The 19,649-nt window shown below is 44.7% G+C and overlaps 1 protein-coding gene across 4 annotated transcripts in view; it reads left to right on the top strand.

Annotated features, from left to right (window-relative positions):
• RNF38 (ring finger protein 38) overlaps positions 1-19,649 on the top strand; it is a 117,144-nt gene that overhangs the window by 57,803 nt on the left and 39,692 nt on the right. For 3 of the 4 annotated variants that reach the window (XM_082783515.1, XM_082783516.1, XM_082783517.1), the window contains one exon: positions 16,648-16,718. The exons of the other annotated variant lie outside the window; for it this stretch is intronic. In XM_082783515.1, coding sequence (XP_082639641.1) covers positions 16,648-16,718 — 71 coding nt within the window. The remainder of the gene's footprint in view (positions 1-16,647; positions 16,719-19,649) is intronic. 4 annotated transcript variants of the gene reach the window in all.

Genomic DNA, 19,649 nt, shown 5'->3' with positions numbered 1-19,649 from the left:
ATCCTCAGAATGATTTTGTTGTGAGAGAAGATCTGGGCAGAGTGATCACTGACACAGGAGGAACTGGTCATTGTGCTGCTGGCTTGGTTCAAGCATCCAGCTGCCAAGGCCAGCAGGGATGGCCTCTTCTGAGTCTGGGGGCATCGTCTGCAGCAGCATGTTAATAATGTGCGAAGGGGGCTTCCAAAATGTGTAGGTAGACTGCACCTTAACAAACATGACGGTTGTGGGAGTAAGCAGCTTTTTGGAAAATGGTTCAATTCCCCACACAAAGGTTGGTATATGTGTTAGGTGGTGTTTCCGAATGCTCAGGGAGCAGTCGAGCTGGATCTGCCTTCTTGCAGTAATCACACAGGCACATCTCTTTGTTGGCCTTCTTTTGTAAATAAGCTCGTGCCCTACTGATTGATTATGTGCACCACTGTCATTTTCCCTTGGGACTACTTGGGCCGTCACCTGAGGTGGATCTTGCTGCTGAACATTTTTAAACAGCTCCTAATCTCCATTTACTGGTTGGTAGTGTTTCATGTTTGAGGCTTGAATGAGATAGCACAGAAACCAGGTGATTTTACCGAATCCAGTTCGTCAGAGACAGGAAGATACAAAAGTGACACAGCCAATTAATTTAAAATCCTGATACAGTGAAGGGTGAACGGTCTAACTCTTTTCTAGTCTTAAAAAAAACAAAACAAACGAAAAAAAAAACCTGAACAGCTTGTATTTATAAACAGGGTATGTTAAATACATATCCTTGCAATACTTGATGGAAGTTTTACTCGAGTGGCACAGCAAGTGGGAGTAAAGTTATGAGCAGTGTCATGTTATGTAAGAAAATCAAGAAGTGGCTTTTGAATTTCTATTTAAAAATGGGTCTCGAATGAAATCTAAAACGCTGTTTGAGGGGAGTAGTATAGACTGTTAAGACAAGCAAAATGAGTTTGTTTTTTTTTAGATTTTTTTTAAGAATATATTTGCAATTACATCACATATAAAGTTCTAATCTGTGACTTTAGCAACATCAGTGCTCAGACTGGAGAGGTTGTCCTCAGAACAGAAGGTGACTTCCTCTTTTTGGCCGTAAGATTAATTGGCTTATTTGACACAAGTAGTCCTTTGACCTTACTGCTTTAAGTATTTTTTTTCTGAGGGTGCCTAACTATTATAAGCCGGACTGACAATGTGCTAACAGATTTTGTTGGCGCTTTGCTGTGTAATCTCATCAGTTGCACTTCATCTCCTGAAATTCTAAGTACCGAGATTACCAGCAAAAGAGTGGTGGCAGTGTGCTTGTGGGTGTAAAAGTATTTCTGCATTAACCTAATTTCCTGAAGGTTTATGGCTGCTGTAAATTTTTTGCCCCAAGTGGCTTCTTCCTGAAGTGCTCCTTGAACAAGCAGGGAAAGCTGATCCTTGGAGCAAAGCAACCGCCTGTGAGTAACCTTAAGGAAAATGCTGCTGGCTGGTATATGTGCACTATATAGATAGGGAAATACTATGTTTAAAATACTCATTTAGCACTTGCATGGAATTCAAAATAGAATTTGTGTAGTGTTTGAAGTGACATCAGACTAAATTCCTAAAAGCCAAGGCACCTCCCTTAGCTTCATTCCTCTGCTTTTCCCCTGGCGTATCTGAGAGGTGGCACTCAGAAGCGTGACTGGAAGGTACGTTTAGCGAGTGTGAGGTAGCACGGGCACAGACTTCCCTGTGAGCTTGCAGTGGTCTCATTTTCATCAACTTTTCTTGATCCTTGTTAGGCAGACAGTCTGTTTCCCTGACAGCTACTGAGAGGGAGCTTTTCTTCGTCGTGGTGAGACTTCTGTTCCTGGGGAGAAGTTCTGCAGCACAGCTGATTTACAGACATCTCTTCCTCACCCCAACTGATTGGACGTTGTGATTGGCATTTTGTGAATTCATCTCTAACTTCTTTTCTTTGTTAATAGTGAAATACTCCACTTGCCTTGTCAATAGTGTTTTCACTGTGGTGAATGTTCTTTTCAGGGTTCTTGAATTCTCAGGAGCACCTAAAATACAAATAGTGTGTTACAAACAGGAATATTGTTGTCTAGCAGATAATAGACATCTGCAGGAGTGTTTTGTAGTTTTTTGTTTGTTTTTTTTTTTTTTTCGTGCCTGTGTTTTTTGGATTGTGTATGGAAGACGAAATTTTTGTATCACGGGGAACTTGTTTCTCTTCCTTGTATGTTCAGAGGTGGACTGGCCATCTGTGGCTGTATCATATCATGAGAGTACATCCTCCTCTCAGCTCACAGGTGTTATCAAAGGAACAGTTGATTAAAGAGCCTAAACTTGCTCCAATTCAAGCTTTGTTTCCGTGCCTTTGCAACTTTAGCCTTCAAATCTGCTCTCCAGCCTTCAAACCTGCTAACACTCACCCTGGGACTCTTCTGACTTAGGTAAGTCAGTGGAGCTCCACAGCATCATCCCACATAAAGTTTGTACTTTATGTGGCATATGTGGTGGTACTTTATGTGGCATATACAAGCAGTTTCCTGTTCATGCTGGTGCTGGGAAGGGGATGAGTGTATCAATCGGTGTCATTCATTTAAGCAACGAGGTGTGTACAGTAGCTCTGAAATGAGTGCATTTCAAGGACTGAACTCCTACCTCTTCCCCTTGCATTACCACTTCATGAGCTTGAACTCATATTGATAGGCGTGAGGCAAGCCATTCGAAACTGATATTGATTCCCTTTTTATCACGATCCACAAGTTAGGTCGAAACCGTGAAATTCAGAAGATTCTCTCTGCTGTTCTGTTTAATGTGTGGGTGTAGAAGGAAAACAATCCCCTTCCTGTGGTAGGTGGGGAGCCCAGCACTCTTTCTTGCTTATTACAGTATAGCTGATGTTTTTTCGTGAATTCAAGACATACCACACAGCATGTCTCACTTGGATTTGAAAAAGGGACTTGAAAAAATTTAGCTGTGTTTGAAGAGGGAAAACGCAAGTTTGTCTTTAAATGTCTTTGAGGTGCATGTATTACATCTAGATACACGTACACACATACATATACAAGCAGAAGTTGTGTGTGCATCGCTTGAAGGGCATTACTCTGCATCCTCTCAGTATCAGTGATGCAGAAGGGGTGGCTGCTGTGGTGTGTCACAGATGGCTGTTGTTTCTTGGAGGCCTCTCAATGTAACTTGAGGCCACAGTTTTGTCACCGACGTATTAGAAGCTGTGAGTTTGAGCAAACCTGCTGACTGTCACAAACTGCCCTGTTATTAACGCAGGAGAGAGACTGTTTTGGGTTGTGTGTGGGGGAGTACAACCTAGGAGGTTTCATAGGGAAAAGGTAGGCATTAGGCCTCACAGTTGCATCTGCTGAACACTGCAACAAGGAAATGTGTTTGGCAAGGTGGTGGGGACAGTAGCTTGCATGCCTTGCTCTGTCACCTGCACAGGAGTCTTATTGGCATTTTCCCCCACTTTCAGTCTGTGCATTGGGCTTATGTGGCCGGGGGGCTGCAGGGGTGGCCTCTGTGTGCAGAGCCCAGCAGCTGCCCCATGTCAGAGCAGAGCCAGCTCCAGACGGCTCCAAGAGGGAGCTGCTGCTGGACAGAGCTGAGCCAGGGAGTGATGCTGGGTGGGCCTCTGGGACAGCAGATAGAAGAAAGGGAAAACACTGCAATGCTACAGCAACTGGGAGACCAAGGAGTGAGAACAGCCCTGCAGCCCCCAGGTGCGTGTCGCGGGAGGTGCTGCAGGCAGGCAGCAGCAGTTCCCCCGTGGGCTGTGCAGGGAGAGGCCCCTGGTGGAGCAGGCTGTCCCCCTGCAGCCCATGGGTCCCACATGGAGCAGATCTCCACGCTGCAGCCCCCCCATGGGTGGAGGAGCCCCCGGTGGAGCAGGTGGATGTGGCCTGGAGGAGGCTGCGGCCCATGGAGAGCCCCTGCAGCAGCTCTGGTGTTGTATCCCAGTTGAACCACGGTTGAAAAGTGGTGATGCAGAGTAGGGAGCTGCTGATGTTACCTTTGGGATTTGGGCTCATCTGACCTTCCTTACAGAGGCATGAAATGCAGTTCACCTTTCTTCAGGGTTGCCTCAGTGTAAGGAGAAGCTATCTGTTTCTCAGAAAGAAGATACTTTAAAAGCATGATAACCCAATTACTAAACCTGTCTGTTTAAAACTAAAAACATGTTAAAAAAAAAAAAAAGAACCACAACTCCTACAGGAGTTGCTGGTTGTGTAACTGAACATTATAGATGCGCGGCTGCAAAGCTGAGCCTCTAGCTGGTGGTAATCCTGTCCCAGCTCCCGGGCTCTGCTGCATCTGCTGGCCCCATCTGGGGGACCACGTTACCAGCATGGTCTCTGAAGGAAGCAGGAAGCCCTTCTGCAAGGCTGCCTCTGGGGAGGCTGTGGTTGAGCTCAGCCAGCTCACTAGTGCAAAGCAGGCAGGACGTCTGTAAAGTCCTGACAGTTATGGGGTCATGCTTTATATCATGCTCTTGCACTTCAGTATGCTTAATAAGCCGTTGACCAGAAATGAAACAAATATGACGTGAAGACCATGGAAAACCTTGTTCAAAAGAAAGAGAAAGAAGGCATTTCTGTGTCTGTGGCTAACTGCACTCCGTGGTATGCGGTTCAGCTTATGGAGCGGCTGAGTATGAGTGAAGCACATAGATTTATCCCAAGCCAGCTTTTTTTCTTAGTAATGTGGACATTGGTGGAATTGTGGCTCTGGTGACCTGAAATGTAGTGGGCTGTCCAGATGCTGTAAAGGTTTGTATTTGCTAGCCGAAATCTGTTCTGCGGCAGCTGTGTTGCTGCTGCTGGTATCAATTACAGCTGGAGTGCAGCCAGCTTCTGATTGTCAATGTGTGTGTGATCACTGTTCTTGAAAACTGCATCTGTAAATGAACAGCATGTGCTACCTGCCTCTCCTTGTGTGATGCAACGTCCATGTATGTGAATTTACTCTGTTAGAGAACAAGTTTTTGGTGATGTTGAGTCTAGACTTAAGCTACAAATGTCATAAATGCACCAGCTGTGGAATCATCCTTTGTTATCCAAAGGCACAGATGCCCAAAACATGCTTATAAGTATTTGTCATGATTTGGCAGAATTGAACTTGCTCCACAGTTTTATCTTAGGCTAATTCAAGAGGTCATATTATACTTTAATTCTGCATCCAGAGTAATGGACAGAAAGCTGCCAAGCCTTATCTTTAAGACCATTTTCATGATTTTTTAGTTTGCCTTTGAGCTTGAATTGATTCCAGATTTCAGTAAAGCATGTGGAGTGTTTCCAGTGAAAATACATGTGTTTTGCACAGGTCTAAATCAAATGGGAATGAGCTTAGCATGTTTTGCAGTTTAAAACTGGTCTTTTTTTAACTTCACACCCTGAAACTTAAACTTAATAATGATTTCTTCTTTGTTCTCACTTCCTACAGAAATACACAGGAAGTCTTCTGGATCTCTTATGGCCTGTGTAAGCCAATGTCAGTGAATCCTATGGCAAAGTTACTTCTTTCCAAAGTGATGAGTCAGAAGTTAATTTTATGAAACTAATGTTTGGAGGAAAATAACCTGTTTTTCAAAATGATGGCCTTCCAAAAAGCAGCTTTCTTTTTCTTTTCTTTTCTTTTTTTTTCTTTTTTTTGGAAACTGTCAGCTCTGTCTGAAGAGGTCAGCCAGCCAGCTAACTCACTAGGAACTCATTACTCTAACATATCTTCATCAGTCTTTGCATCTGCATTGATAAAAGTTTTGACAAGAAACCTAACTGACAATCCCTGTGTACTTTGACAACAAAAGTCTTGATTGTATCTTGAACTACGGAGTGATAAGCTTGCAGAGTGCAATTACTGTTTTGTCCAGAATTATCAGTTTGAGGCTAAGTGATTTTTTTTCCTGCCCTGTGAAAAGAACTAAATGAATTTTCATGTTTGCCTTAATGTGTCTTGCATTCAGCTGATCAGTATTACCATCAGAAAAGGCCCTCTGGGTGAATACTGTTGATTTTTCCTCTCCAGGGTTCAGTCGACTGCTTCTTTCTCTCCTCGGTGCATTTCCTAAACTTCCTTGGTGTCTTTCAGGTAGCTGTGGGTTCTCAGAATGTGCGTTCTTGGTCTTGCTGCATTATGGTTTCCAGCAAAAACAGAAGGCGTAATGGATAACGAGTAGGTTTAATGGTGCTGCAGACGTCAGGTGTGGTTATTTGTGGTTTTACTAGACCATGCTTGAGGAGTGAATGGAGGCGTGTGTTGCTGCCTTAACCTGTGTATGTGGAGGAGTCCAGGCTGTTCTATCACACTGCCTTTTTTCTTCCCAAGTGTCTTTCTGGTATGTGTTTCTAGAACAACAGTGGTAAGTGAATGCAGAAGTTGAATGCATCCTCCACAAGTTCACTAATGACACTAAACAGGGAGGTGCTGTAGACTCACTGGAGGGGCCTTCAGAGGCATCTGGTTGGACTGGAGCATTGCGCAGTCAGCAGCAGCATGAAGCACAACAAAGAAATAGACGTGAAGCTGCATAAAAGGGCTGGAAGATGTCCTTCTGGGAGAGGCTGAGGACACCTGGGCTGTTCAGTCGGGACAAGAGGCCAAGAGGTGGCCCCATGGCTCTGTGACTCCCTGAGGAGGGGAAGCACAGAGGTCTCTGCTCCCCTGGTCACCAATGGCAGAATGTGCAGGAATGGCACAAAGCTGTGCCAGGGAGGTTCACATTGGGCAGTAGGAAGAAATTCTGTACTGTGAGGGTGGTCAAACGCTGGAGCAGGCTTCCTACTGAGGTGGTTGCTCCCCCATGCCTGTCAGTGTTCAAGAGGCATTAGGGTAGTGCCCTCAATAGCATGTTCTAACTTTTGGTTAGCTGGACAAGATGACTTTTTGGAAGCCCCTTCCAACTGAACTGTTCTAATTCTAAATATGTTTGTTGTGTGGGGTTTTTTGTTTGTTTGTTTGTTTGTATTTTTAACCTTACAGTGTTGCCCAGAGAAGCTGTGGCTTCCCCATCCCTGGAGGTGTTCAGGGCCAGGCTGGATGGGGCTTTGAGCAACCTGGTCTAGTGGGAGGTGTCCCTGCCCAGGACCAGCTGATGGGACCAGCTGGTTTTTAAGGTCCCTCCCTTCCAACCCAAACCATTCTGTGTTTCTATGATTATATGAATTCTGAATAAAAGATAAGTTTTGATCTCAGGGATATTGATAATCTCTGTCAACTTGCAAATTCTGGAATGATTTGTGGAAATAGAGTAAACAAGGCACTTAAAGCTTGTATTTTATTATTAAAGCAAAAGCTGGGTGTATCAGCTATAATTCTAGGTGAAATAGATATGTAAAATTTTAATCTAGAATCCTACCTCTTTACCAGCATTGCTGAGCCTTCTTTTATAAACACTGCTTATTCCTGTTGCTAATTACTTATGCTTACCTAGTTAAATAACTTCAATCTCTGCTGTTCTGTAAGAAATAAATAATGAAGCTTTGGAGACAGTTTTGCCCACAAATCACATTTTCTGTAGTTCGGGATTCTTGTGTAATTATGGACATTTACTTGAAAACAGACTCCTCAGGTTTTTTTTTATCTGTTCTGGCTGTCTGATCCTTACTGGAGTTGATAATTACCCTCCTAGCAACTGGTTGCAGTGTTAAAACTGAATGATAGATTGTAGAAATCGGTAATAAACAACACAAAATACGTGTATATGCGTATGTAAAATATTTATATATATATGCATGTGTATGCACATGTGTATACATCTATATGTACATACATACAAGGCTGTATGTGTGCGTATATAGAATGTAGTTGACTGTGCATAGATAAATACAGAACATAGTGGCAAACAGTACGTGCAGGTGGATTCCTGACACAAGATTTTGCTTTGTTATAAACATTTTCCACTGCCCTTGGAAGTCTCTGATTAAAAGAAAAAGTAAGTAAGGAAGAAAGGAAGGAAGGAAGAGAAAGAAAGAAAGCGAGAGAGAGACAGAGAGAGAAAGAACGAACTCCACCACTACTACCACCTTCCATCAGGCATTAACATCTATTTAATTTCAGTAACATAGTATGTTGTGATGGATCCATTTGCTAGCAAATACACATCTGTAAACAACACGGCAAAGAAACTTGCAGAGAGAGCAAGCAGGAAAAAGGAGATTTAGTTTTCCTTCTTCTGAATTTTAAACTTTTTTTCAGCAGGCAGAATTGTCAGTGCTAAATGTCAGGTTTCCCTTCAAGAGCATGAAGTAACAGACTCTGAAAGGCAGTCTTGCTAAGGGAGGAGGGGGGTAGAAATCAATGGCAGTGACAGCCTGGCTGTGGGAACGTCTCCACACTGTCACTGCTAACGATGTTAGGGACCCAGAGGAATGTGCTGCTGCTGCTGCTGTCCGGAGTTTGCTGTCTGCTGTGCAGCAGTTTTAAGTACAGTGATGCAGAAACTTATGCAGGTGCCCTTTCCTCTGCAGCAACACCCATTCTCAAAGCACGTATGTGAGAAAAAGGAAGTTTGTTGTAGTTTTCCACAGTTCAATGCACAGGCACACTGCATAATTTAGTTCTGCTGTAAATACCTGCAGTCCTATTTCAGTTCTACTCTTTATCTTCGCTTGTAAAATGGCATTATTTAGGATTTAGTTAGAATTTATCTTTATTTAGATGCTTTTTCTTTTTATATATATATTATATATAAATATTTGTATTATAGAATATATTCTTTAATATTAGAATTTATCTTCTAAAATGGCATTATAATCTTAATTAATTTTGGGTGGCATTAAGGCAAGGATCAGTACAGTTATGCTTAGCATTGAGGTGTACTACTGCAAAAAAGGGCACAGAATATTGGTCCCAATGATGAGAAAAGTAAATCACAGAATCACAGAATCAGAAGATTGGAAGAGACCTCCAAGATCATCGAGTCCAACCTCTGACCTAACACTAACAGTCCCCACTAAACCATATCACTAAGCTCTACATCTAAACGTCTTTTAAAGACCTCCAGGGATGGTGACTCCACCACTGCCCTGGGCAGCCCGTTCCAATGCCTCACAACCCTTTCAGAAAAGAAGTTCTTCCTAATATCCAACCTAAACCTCCCCTGGTGCAACTTTAAGCCATTTCCCCTCATCCTGTCACCAGGCACGTGGGAGAACAGACCAACCCCCACCTCTCTACAGCCTCCTTTAAGGTACCTGTAGAGAGCAATAAGGTCGCCCCTGAGCCTCCTCTTCTCCAGGCTGAACAAGCCCAGCTCCCTCAGCCGCTCCTCGTAGGACTTGTTCTCCAGGCCCCTCACCAGCTTCGTCGCCCTTCTCTGCACCCGCTCAAGCACCTCGATGTCCTTCTTGTAGCGAGGGGCCCAAAACTGAACACAGTACTCGAGGTGCGGCCTCACCAGAGCTGAGTACAGGGGGACGATCACCTCCCTAGCCCTGCTGGCCACACTGTTTCTTATACAGGCCAGGATGCTGTTGGCCTTCTTGGCCACCTGAGCACACTGCTGGCTTATATTCAGCCGACTATCCACCAATACTCCCAGGTCCTTCTCTGCCTGGCAGCTCTCCAACCACTCATCTCCTAGCCTGTAGCTCTGCTTGGGGTTATTGTGCCCCAGGTGCAGGGCCCGGCACTTGGCCTTGTTAAACTTCATGCAGTTGACCTCAGCCCATCGGTGCAGCCTATCCAGATCCTCCTGCAGAGCTTTCCTACCCTCGAGCAGATCGACACATGCGCATAGCTTGGTGTCATCTGCAAACTTACTGAGGGTGCACTCGATCCCCTCATCCAGATCATCAATAAAGATATTAAAGAGGACCGGCCCCAGTACTGAGCCCTGGGGGACTCCACTAGTGACTGGCCTCCAACTGGACTTGACTCCATTCACCACGACTCTTTCAGCCCGGCTATCCAGCCAGATTCTAACCCAACGAAGCGTGCGCCAGTCCAAGCCATGAGCAGCCAGTTTCTTGAGGAGAGTGCTGTGGGAAACGGTATCAAAAGGCTCGCTGAAGTCAAGGTAGACCACATCCACAGCCTTTCCCTCATCCACCCAGCGTGTCACTTTGTCATAGAAGGAGATCAGGTTTGTCAAGCAGGACCTGCCTTTCATAAACCCATGCTGACTGGGCCTGATCGCCTGCTTGCCCTGCAAGTGCTGCGTGATGACTCTCGAGATAATCTGCTCCCTGGTACTGAGGTCAAACTGACAGGCCTGTAGTTCCCCGGGTCTGCCCTCCGGCCCTTCTTGTAGATGGGTGTCACGTTTGCTAGCCGCCAGTCAACTGGGACCTCCCCCGATAGCCAGGACTGCTGATAAATGATGGACAGTGGCTTGGCCAGCTCCTCTGCCAGTTCTCTCAGTACCCTTGGGTGGATCCCATCCGGCCCCATCGACTTGTGCACATCCAAGTGCCGTAGCAGGTTGCCAACCATTTCTTCGTGGATAGTGAGGGCCACATCCTGCTCCCCATTCCCTTCCACCAGCTCAGGGTACTGGGTATCCAGAGAACAACCGGTATTGCCACTAAAGACTGAGGCAAAGAAGGCATTAAGCACCTCCACCTTTTCCTCATTTCTTGTAACTAAGTTTCCCCCCACATCCAGTAAAGGCTGGAGATTCTCCTTAGTCCTCCTTTTTGTGCTGATGTATTTATAAAAACATTTGTTGTCTTTAACAGCAGTAGCCAGATTGAGCTCCAGATGAGCTTTGGCCTTTCTAATTTTGTCCCTGCAGAGCCTCGCAACATCCTTATAGTCCTCCTCAGTGGCCCGCCCTTTTTTCCAAAGATTATAAACCCTCTTTTTTCTCTTAAGCTCAAGCCACAACTCTCTGTTAAGCCAGGCCGGTCTTCTTCCATGCTGGCTCATCTTTGGGCACGTGGGGACAGACCGCTCCTGCGCCATTAAGATTTCCCTCTTGAAGAGCGCCCAGCCTTCCTGGACCCCTCTGCCCTTCAGAACCGCCTCCCAAGGGACTCTGCCAACCAGTGTCCTGAGCAGCTCAAAGTTAGCCCTCTGGAAGTCCAATACAGCGGTTTTACTGGTCCCCTTCCTGGCCTCGCCAAGAACAGAGAACTCCACCATTTCGTGGTGACTCTGCCCAAGACAGCTCCCGACAATCACATCCTCCACCAGTCCTTCTCTGTTTGTGAAGAGAAGGTCTAGCAGGGCGCCACCCCTGGTAGGCTCACTAACCAGCTGCGTCAGGAAGCATCTTCCACGCTCTCCAGAAACCTCCTAGACTGCTTTCTCAGGGCTGTGCTGTGCTTCCAGGATATGTCAGGGAAGTTGAAGTCCTTGACAAGGACAAGCGCTGATGATTTCACAACTTCTGTCAGCTGCCTGTAGAACACCTCATCTATCTCCTCATCCTGGTTCGGCCGTCTATAACAGACCCCCACCAGGATGCTTCCCTTGTTGGCCTTCCTGCCAATCCTAACCCATACGGACTCAACCTTATCATTCCCAGCCTCAAGTTCCACGACATCAAAACTCCCTCTGATACAGAAAGCCATACCACCACCCCTTCCATACTGCCTGTCCCTTCTGAAGCGCCTATAGCCAGGCATTGCAGCACTCCAGTCATGAGAGTGGTCCCACCACATCCCCGTGATGGCAACCAAGTCATAGCCTGCCTGCCACACGATGGCTTCCAGCTCCTCCTGTTTGTTACCCATGCTGCGTGCATTGGTGTAGATGCACTTCAGTTGGGCCATTGCCTTCTCTCCCAGCCTTGCCATTGTTACCCCTGGCACACCTCTAACAATCCTTGTTTCAGCCCCGTCCCCCTTCTTACCTAGTTTAAAGCCCTCTCAATGAGCCCCGCCAGCTCCTGGCCTAGGATCCGTTTTCCCCTTAGAGACAGGGACCCGTCTGCGGCCATCAGGCCGGGTGCCAAGTAAAGTGCCCCATGGTCAAAAAAAAAAACAAAATTTCTGTGTTGGCACCAGCCTCTGATCCACGTGTTTATCAGGGGGGGCTTTCTGTGTCCTCTCTCTACCCCTCCCTGCAAATTAGAGGATTTGTTCTTGTGGGCAGGGGGATCGCTCTGCCCCCCCTGCTCGCCCTGCCTGCACGAACTGAATACAGGGAACTTACTGTAAACTTGTTCTGTGTTCACAAACTGGAGATGAATTATCACTACATGGCTAAAGCTCAGTAAGCCCTTTCCATTTCTGTGTGCCCATCTTCAGTTTACGTGCCAAGCCTTTATACCAAAGTTCTAGAAGTGTTGTATTTTCATGTCTGAACAATAAAAGGAACTGATTTTTATATCCCACTATCCTTTAAGCCCAGCATGCTTTGAATATCCTGACAGCATGAGTGAATGATGCTAAATAATGAATGCTTATAAATACTGGAAAGTTTTATAGAAATAATAGAATAGAATTATAGATAGAATTATAAACTATATTTTGCATATATGGCTATATAAACACTTGTATGTATACACATACACAGATAAATGCATACATATACACACCTATGTCCATATGTGTACATGTACACATATGTGTTGTTTACTTTTGATTTCCACAATCTGTTCTTCATCTAACATACTTTATTAGAGATTTCTAAACCCATTTTTTTTAATACCTTTGCATTGAATTGTTGTTACTGCAATTCTTGATACAATCAGCTCAAAAAAATTTGCAAGATGGAGTTGGGCACAAGAAAGCCAGGATTTTCCTTTGAAAGGGGAACTTAAATAAATGTGCGAGTTTGTGTGAGTGTGTGTAAACTCTTTTATTCTCTGATGTGTTTCTCCCACAAAATCAACGCAATTCAATTTCTTTTACACTTTTCAAGTACATTGTTTGTAAATTTAAAACAGGAAGGTTCAGAGTTGTTTACAACAGTGCAGAAGAGAGATGTTTAAGGGAAACCCCAAATCTCATGAAACCTGTTGGTGTTGGTGCCTGTAGTTCCCTGTCTGCATTACTGTCAGGATGTGAGTTCACCCTTTTGACTGGAGACTTGAGTCATAACTGGTGCAAAGCAATTAAGGAATTTATTAATTAGTTACGGGGAAACTGGTACAGCAGTAAAATCATCACTGGTAGGCCATCAAAAAAGTTCGCAATTATATTCCAATGCATATGATTATGCCCTGCTAGGTAGCTGCTAATTGTAGGTTTGCAGTCTAATGACCACTGAATTGCAGCTGTGGGAGCACGGCGATGTGTCTCGCCACCGCTAGCATGCCCCACAGCATGTCTTAGAGGTGCAGACCTGACCGAGAACTGGTCAGGCTGTGTGAGGGGGTTGGCTCCACAGCTCCTCCTCATCGCTGCCTGGAGGCGTCGGCGCTCCTCCTCTTTCTTCTACAGATGACTTTATTACTTATTCTAATTTTTTTTTTCCAAGTTTGGGGCCAGCCATGTGCTTCCCAGACATCTCCTTCACTCCACCCACCCTCCACATTCATTCCTCTGGTATTAGTCCTGTGACCGCTTCCACCAGCAGCCGCATTCCCCAGCTCCAAAAGAGGGTCAGGCTTTTCAGCCTGAGGATTCCCAGCACATTCATACATGTGGAAGCCACGCTGCTAACGAGGATTTTCTGCTGCGTGGCCACTCCAGAGCTGGTCTGCAGGAGTTATAACACTTTTGTGTTTATTATTTAGTACGTGCATGTATTTACATGAAGTCCTCTTTTAACCCTTGTAAGTTAACATGGGACTGGCTTCAGGAAGCAAGCATGTGTGTCTCCTGCGTTCAGAACAGTAAGGAGTAACTGTGTTCGTGCAGCCTATAAAATTAAGCTGCATCTAATATAATCCAGGCTTGACAAGATGGGTGTAGACATGCAAATTCTTCACCTGAATTTCAGGCAATACACTTTTCTCTGTGTGTTTAAACTTTTTGTGCATGTTGTAGCCACGTGAGAGCAGCATCTAAAACTGATTGTGTAGATAGGCACCAGAATGCTGTTATTTATCTCTCTGCATTATCTGCTGTGTTTGTGGTAACACAAATTTTCAGCATTTGAAAGCACATTTGCCTACAAAAAAAATCCATAATAGGTTTTCTGAAATAGGTTTCTTGTCTTTTTCATCCTAACCTGCTAGAGCAAAATAGCTGTGAAAAGTGCAACACTAGATTCAGTTCAAAGTCTGCTTGTGAGCCCAAACGCCTAGCAGTCTGCAGTAAGCTGTGACAGCTGAGTCAAGTTTTTTAGTTTGGGTACTAGGAACAGATGCCAAAAAGAAAACTGTATGACATCTGAAGCTGTTCTTGTTATCTCAAACCAAATAAATATGTGGCCTTTTTATCTATATTTAATGATCTTTTATTATATTGGTGCATTATTTATGTAAACTGTAACTAATTGGTAACTTCCGTGGAAAATTTAGGTTTTAGTTTGTTTGTTTACTTGTTTGGGATTTTTTTCCAGAAGGATATATAGATTCTGGCAGTGTGTTCTGGTTCCTTTTTTTTTTTTTTTTTTTTTTAATTTATTTCCTGAGAATGGGACCATGGGATTACTAAGAATTTAACTGACATCTGCTTTCTTGAAGAGCTATTCCATCCTGGAAATGCCAGGGGAACTTGGGGGCAGGGGAGAGTCCCATCCCATCCCGTCAATAACATACAGTTCTGGTAACTTGTAAGAAGCTGAATGTGTGAGTCTTGAGGGGGAGGGAGGGGAATAACCAAGCAACACGTTTAAAAGTGCTCTTTTCTTTCAAAGTTGCAGCCTTTAAAGGCACGTGGCTTTTTAGCTGACTTCAGAGGTAACATGCTTCTGCAAAACTACCAGACAGCAAAGTATTTATCAAGGAACCAAAGCTTCTATTTCTGATCGGTCAGAGTGTGAGGAAGCTCTAATCCTACCCAGCACACGAGTGTGGATTCCTGTGCTTTGCTATAAAAACAAAACCAAGCACAACACCTTCTGCGTGTGAGAGCCAAACAGAGCTGTAGATGTCGTACCCTACAGGATCCTCTGCTACCACCTTTTTTAAGATATTTGCTTTGTTTGTTTATTAAAATGTGCTAACGGTGAGCATTTGTAAAATACTGTTGTGCATTCTTACACATTAAGAGCTTCTGAAAGTTGTCAGCTCTAAAAGAAACTCAGATTTGGAACAGGAGGAAACCGTACATGTATCACTTGATGGGATGAAATTTTTAGCAGTACCTGGCAGGAAAAAGGAAGTCAAGTGCTTTATTATGTTCAAGAAAGTCAGGGCATGTTGGAGTTTTCTCGTGGATTAAATTTAATGCTTGGATGGAGACTTTTTTCTTGGGAAAAGTAATGTTTAAGTGGATGAGTAAACTTATGTTAAAGTTCTTCTGACTGAATGTTGTTCAGCTAGCACGTGCAACTTCAAGCCTTTGGACAGAAAAACTGGAGGCTGTTAGATATTGTATGAAGCTTGGAAACTTCAGGACAGCATCTACATGCAGCCGTGACATGAATTGTTTCCCAGTAGCTGTGGTAAAGCTGGCTAGTCTGCAAGCGTGTGATTCAAGCCTAAAATGTTGTGAATTGGCTGAGGACCATGATGAGTAACATCCAGAGGCGAAGTGCTGGATCGGGCTCAGTGTGCCGTCACGGGCTGTGCCTGTGCTGCAGGGTTCAGCAGTGGCTCCTTCAGGAACATCTGCTCTGGCTACAGCGAGCCTGCAACTCAGTGGAGGGGAAGGAAACTCGTTTTCCCTCTCACCCATTCTTTGCTTTCTGTTATAGAAGTCAGGAAAAAAATGCAATTTTAATGGTAAACACATTGAGTCTTATCTGAGGCAGTGATGGCAATAATGGGGGACAAACATTCCCTCGCCCAATTACAGCAAGATTTAAGGGGCTTACGTTAACTGGTGATGATTTCTGCCTGTGGCTGAATAAAAAGAGTTTTTTTTTTTTCTGCCTATGGCAGCATAAAACCAACAATAGCTGTTACCCGACTCCTGTAGTTTCTAAGCAAGGAAAAAACTCGTGAAATAAATCTTTACGGTGTAAGGGCTCTGTGAGTGTATTTTGTAAATCTAAAAAGTTTGGGAATCTGTGTGGATATGATCAAACTTCAGTTTGGTTCTCTCCTTAGACAAAAGTCCCACAACTGGGTGAGCCTTTGTAGAGGTGTGCTGTACCACATAAGAGAATGTGACATAAAGAAACCTGTTGAAAAAACTTAAGAAGGCAGAAACTCCACTATAGACAAGACTGATAACAACACAGCAAAGCTTTTCTGCTTTGACCTCAGATTTTTCCGCTCACTCTTATTCCTAATATACCATTGGAGAGAGACTTGTTTTGTGGCTAACCAGGGTGCTGAAAATTTTCTGGAGTAAAAGATACGGGGCAGGACTGCACTACCTTAACGTGGAGCGTGTAGCTTCTCTCTGTTTGTGCCTGTGCATATGCACTTTGCTGCATATGTTTGCCTTGGACGGATGAAGTAGTTAGTTCTAATTTTGTTCCGTTTAAATATTTGGAAAAAGTCTGCGTGGAGATACTGCTGGCACGTTGTGCAAAATGCATCTCTGATGCTTATTCCAGCATCAGATTTAAATGTATGACTTGTCAGACATAAGTCTTCAGCAAATAAATCTCTCTTCTGTGTGTGGAAAAAAAATTCTGGCTGGTACATGTGTCTTTACTTTTAGCATTCACGGGAGTTGGGTTATCACTTTAACAATTTTTCCCCACCTTCTTTTGTAGGTAGCATTGGTACTTCCTTTCAATGCCAGTCAATCCATCAAGATCACATTTGCAGCGATGACAGTGATAAGGTGAGGCATACATAAATTTTTCCTTCAAAAGATGCATATATATATATATATATATATATTTATGTATTGCTTTTACTATATAAAGACTGTTTGTTATGCAGGCGTAGCAGTCAATTTTAAAAATTAGTTTTGAACTCTCTGGCATGTTAAGAAATATACTTTATTCGGGACAATCTCTTAGTAAATGAAGGAGAAATTTATGTTGTACAATATTTTTCTTTTTGCTTGCATTCCCTTGGTAAACACTGGTGGTTTGCCATATTAATGCTCTCAGTTAATACAGTTGCTGCTAATGTTTAGGTAAGGTAGGATGTCTTTGAGGAGTTGTAGCCTAGCTAAGTGTTGAAGTTTATTTGTTTGTTTGTATTTTGTTGGTACATTTTTGGGGAGTTTTCTTGTGTGTTTTGTTTTGTTTTGTTTTGTTTTGTTTTGCAACGGCTGTAGTTTCCTGTTCTGCTAATGGGAACTTCAGATTTTACAGGTAGGAAACTGTCACTCAGTGGTGCAGTCTTAAAACACCAACCTGTCCAGTAACGCGTGTTTTCCTAGTCATTTTTGACAAGAAATCACATCCTCAGATTGGCTCACAGTTGGTAGCACACTGGTTGTGCTACCAGTGTTCAGCATTACTTGGATCAGTAGCATAAGTCTGGCATACGGAAGGGAAAAGTTTTCACACTGAACTGCTTGTGAGACTTTCCTTCAAGTTACCGGTAATGTTGATGGGTCTACCTTAGACTTCAACTGTCTTGAAGTAATTAAGAGATTCCAACTTCAACCATCCCTAAGAGATTTTGGAGTAATTAAGATTTTAGAGTAATTAAGCAAATTGATAAACATTCATTCAACATATAACATGTACTACATTGTTTGCAACTATGACACTTCATAGTTAGCTTACTTTTTGGCTTGACGTGGCATATATTAGTCAAATTTTAAGGATCATTCTTAGAAATGAGATTTGCATCTTAGCGCCTTGATAAATGCAAAACCCCTTGTGTTTTAAAATCCTGGAACAGGTCAATTTTATAGTTACTCCAACTCATCCCAGCGCTGGATTTGTTTTTACTGCAAGTTGCTTTTAGTGCTATACTACATTTTTTCCCATCTCCCTCTTTTTAAAAATAAGTATGTATTCAGGGACCATGCTACATTTGAGGCTTGGTTTAATATATAGATATTGGGCAAACATGCAATCCAGATTGTGGGATTATTTTGTTTTCTGTTGATTAGCTGGCCATGAATTGTGAAACTCTAACAGCGATATGTTCTCTACTTTTGTTTCCAGTGTCTGAAAATATTCTCGGTAAATTAAAAAAACAACCAGACAAAACCAGCTAAACTCCCCTTTTCTATTATCATTTTTTTAATTTCTTGTTGTGTTGGAGCTATTTTTGAAGATGCTTAAAGACCGAGCTCCTGCGTTGCTTTCTTCTGTACATGCTTGCAGCAACTAGAAATCTTCGCTGTCCTTCCTCTTTGGAGAGACAGAGCTGAAGGTCACTTTCACATGGTGGGTCAGAAGTGGGAAAAATGTGGGAGAGGAAAAAAATAGTGCCAAGGTGAGGGGCAGGTGGTGGAAATTTCCTTTCGGAGCCATCCTGGTGCACCAGCTTCAGACTGGCAGTCCCTTCAGCATTCTTCCTTTCCTGTTGCGTGGAGGAACACCTCTGTTGTGTTGACAGAAAACTGAGGGAAGATGGGTGATTAGAGGGAATCGGGGTTATTAATGCTGTTTTAAAGCGTTTTGGAAATCCTGTGAGGTGCTTCACAGGCTTGGGGGGGGGTGGGAATGGGAAGGGGCAGCAGCTGACCTGGCTTAAACTTCAGAAGAGCACATCCAGCGTATACCAGCTACCTCTGTATTGACAGAGGAACTGGGGGAGAGCCTCTTTATTGTTATCCTGATTTCAGCTTTAAGGATTGTGGCTGAAAAACGTGTTTTACTTTTGGGCACTGACGCCACACCTGAGGAGCATTCCTGCCTGTGTGTGAGGCAGCAAGAAGGATGCGTGCTGCCAGCCCCATGCCGTGGAGGCTTTGGGCTTCCCGTCCGAAGCTTTCGGAAACGAGTTCTGTTTCGCTTATTTATATGTCTATTTATTTATTTATGTGTTTGTTTATTTATTTATTTATTTACTCCGTGAGGCGGCGCGGGGCGGGGGGGGGGGGAGGAGGGAGCTGAGGGGAGGGAAAGAGGGAGGGGGAGGGGGGCGTGGTCTCTCGCAGGTGGGGGGCGTGGCCAGCGCCCTCCGGCCCCGCCCCTCCCCTCCTTCGCGGGGCGGGGCTGGGGGGGGAAGATGGCGGCGGGCAGCGGCGGCGGCGGGGAGCAGCGGGGGGGCGCGGCCGCAGGTACCGGCAGCGGGGAGGGGGGGCGGGAAGAAAAGGGCCGGCGGCGGCCGCCCCCCTGCACACACGGACACACGGACAGGCACACGGACAGACAGCCAGACAGACAGCCTCTCCCGGCCACCCTGGGAGCTGCGCGGTGCTATGGGCAGCACAGCCGCCCCGCGGGAAGCCGCCCGGCACGGAGCTGTGGTGCGGGGGGGAGCGGCGGGGAGCCCTGGGCATGGGCATGGGCATGGGCATGGGCATGGGCATGGGCATGGGCATGGGGAGGTGTACACGGGCAGCCTGCGGAGTGCCCCGGGGCACGGGCAAATTGGGGAGAAAGCCCCCCCGTGTTGGGCAGCGGGGGCTGTGCTGTGTGACTGTCCCTGCTCTGCAAGGTGTGGGTGCATCGCAGAAGCAGGTCGCGGCTGTGATCCGCGAAATCCATGCCTAAGCTTCTCCACGTGGATTTCTTTCAGTATCATTTGTTCAAGTTGTTGTAGGAGGTAATGATTTACACTGATTGCTGTTGACGATGTAAAGTCACTTGTTCGGCTCCGGTAAGAAAGTTCTTGAGAATTAAATGGTTTCTATGCT

Source organism: Aythya marila (assembly GCF_965140915.1).
Source record: "Aythya marila genome assembly, chromosome: Z".
NCBI classification, from domain to species: domain Eukaryota; kingdom Metazoa; phylum Chordata; class Aves; order Anseriformes; family Anatidae; genus Aythya; species Aythya marila.
The sequence above is the reverse complement of the archived record's forward strand: the minus strand, read 5'-3'. Positions and strand labels throughout refer to the sequence as shown.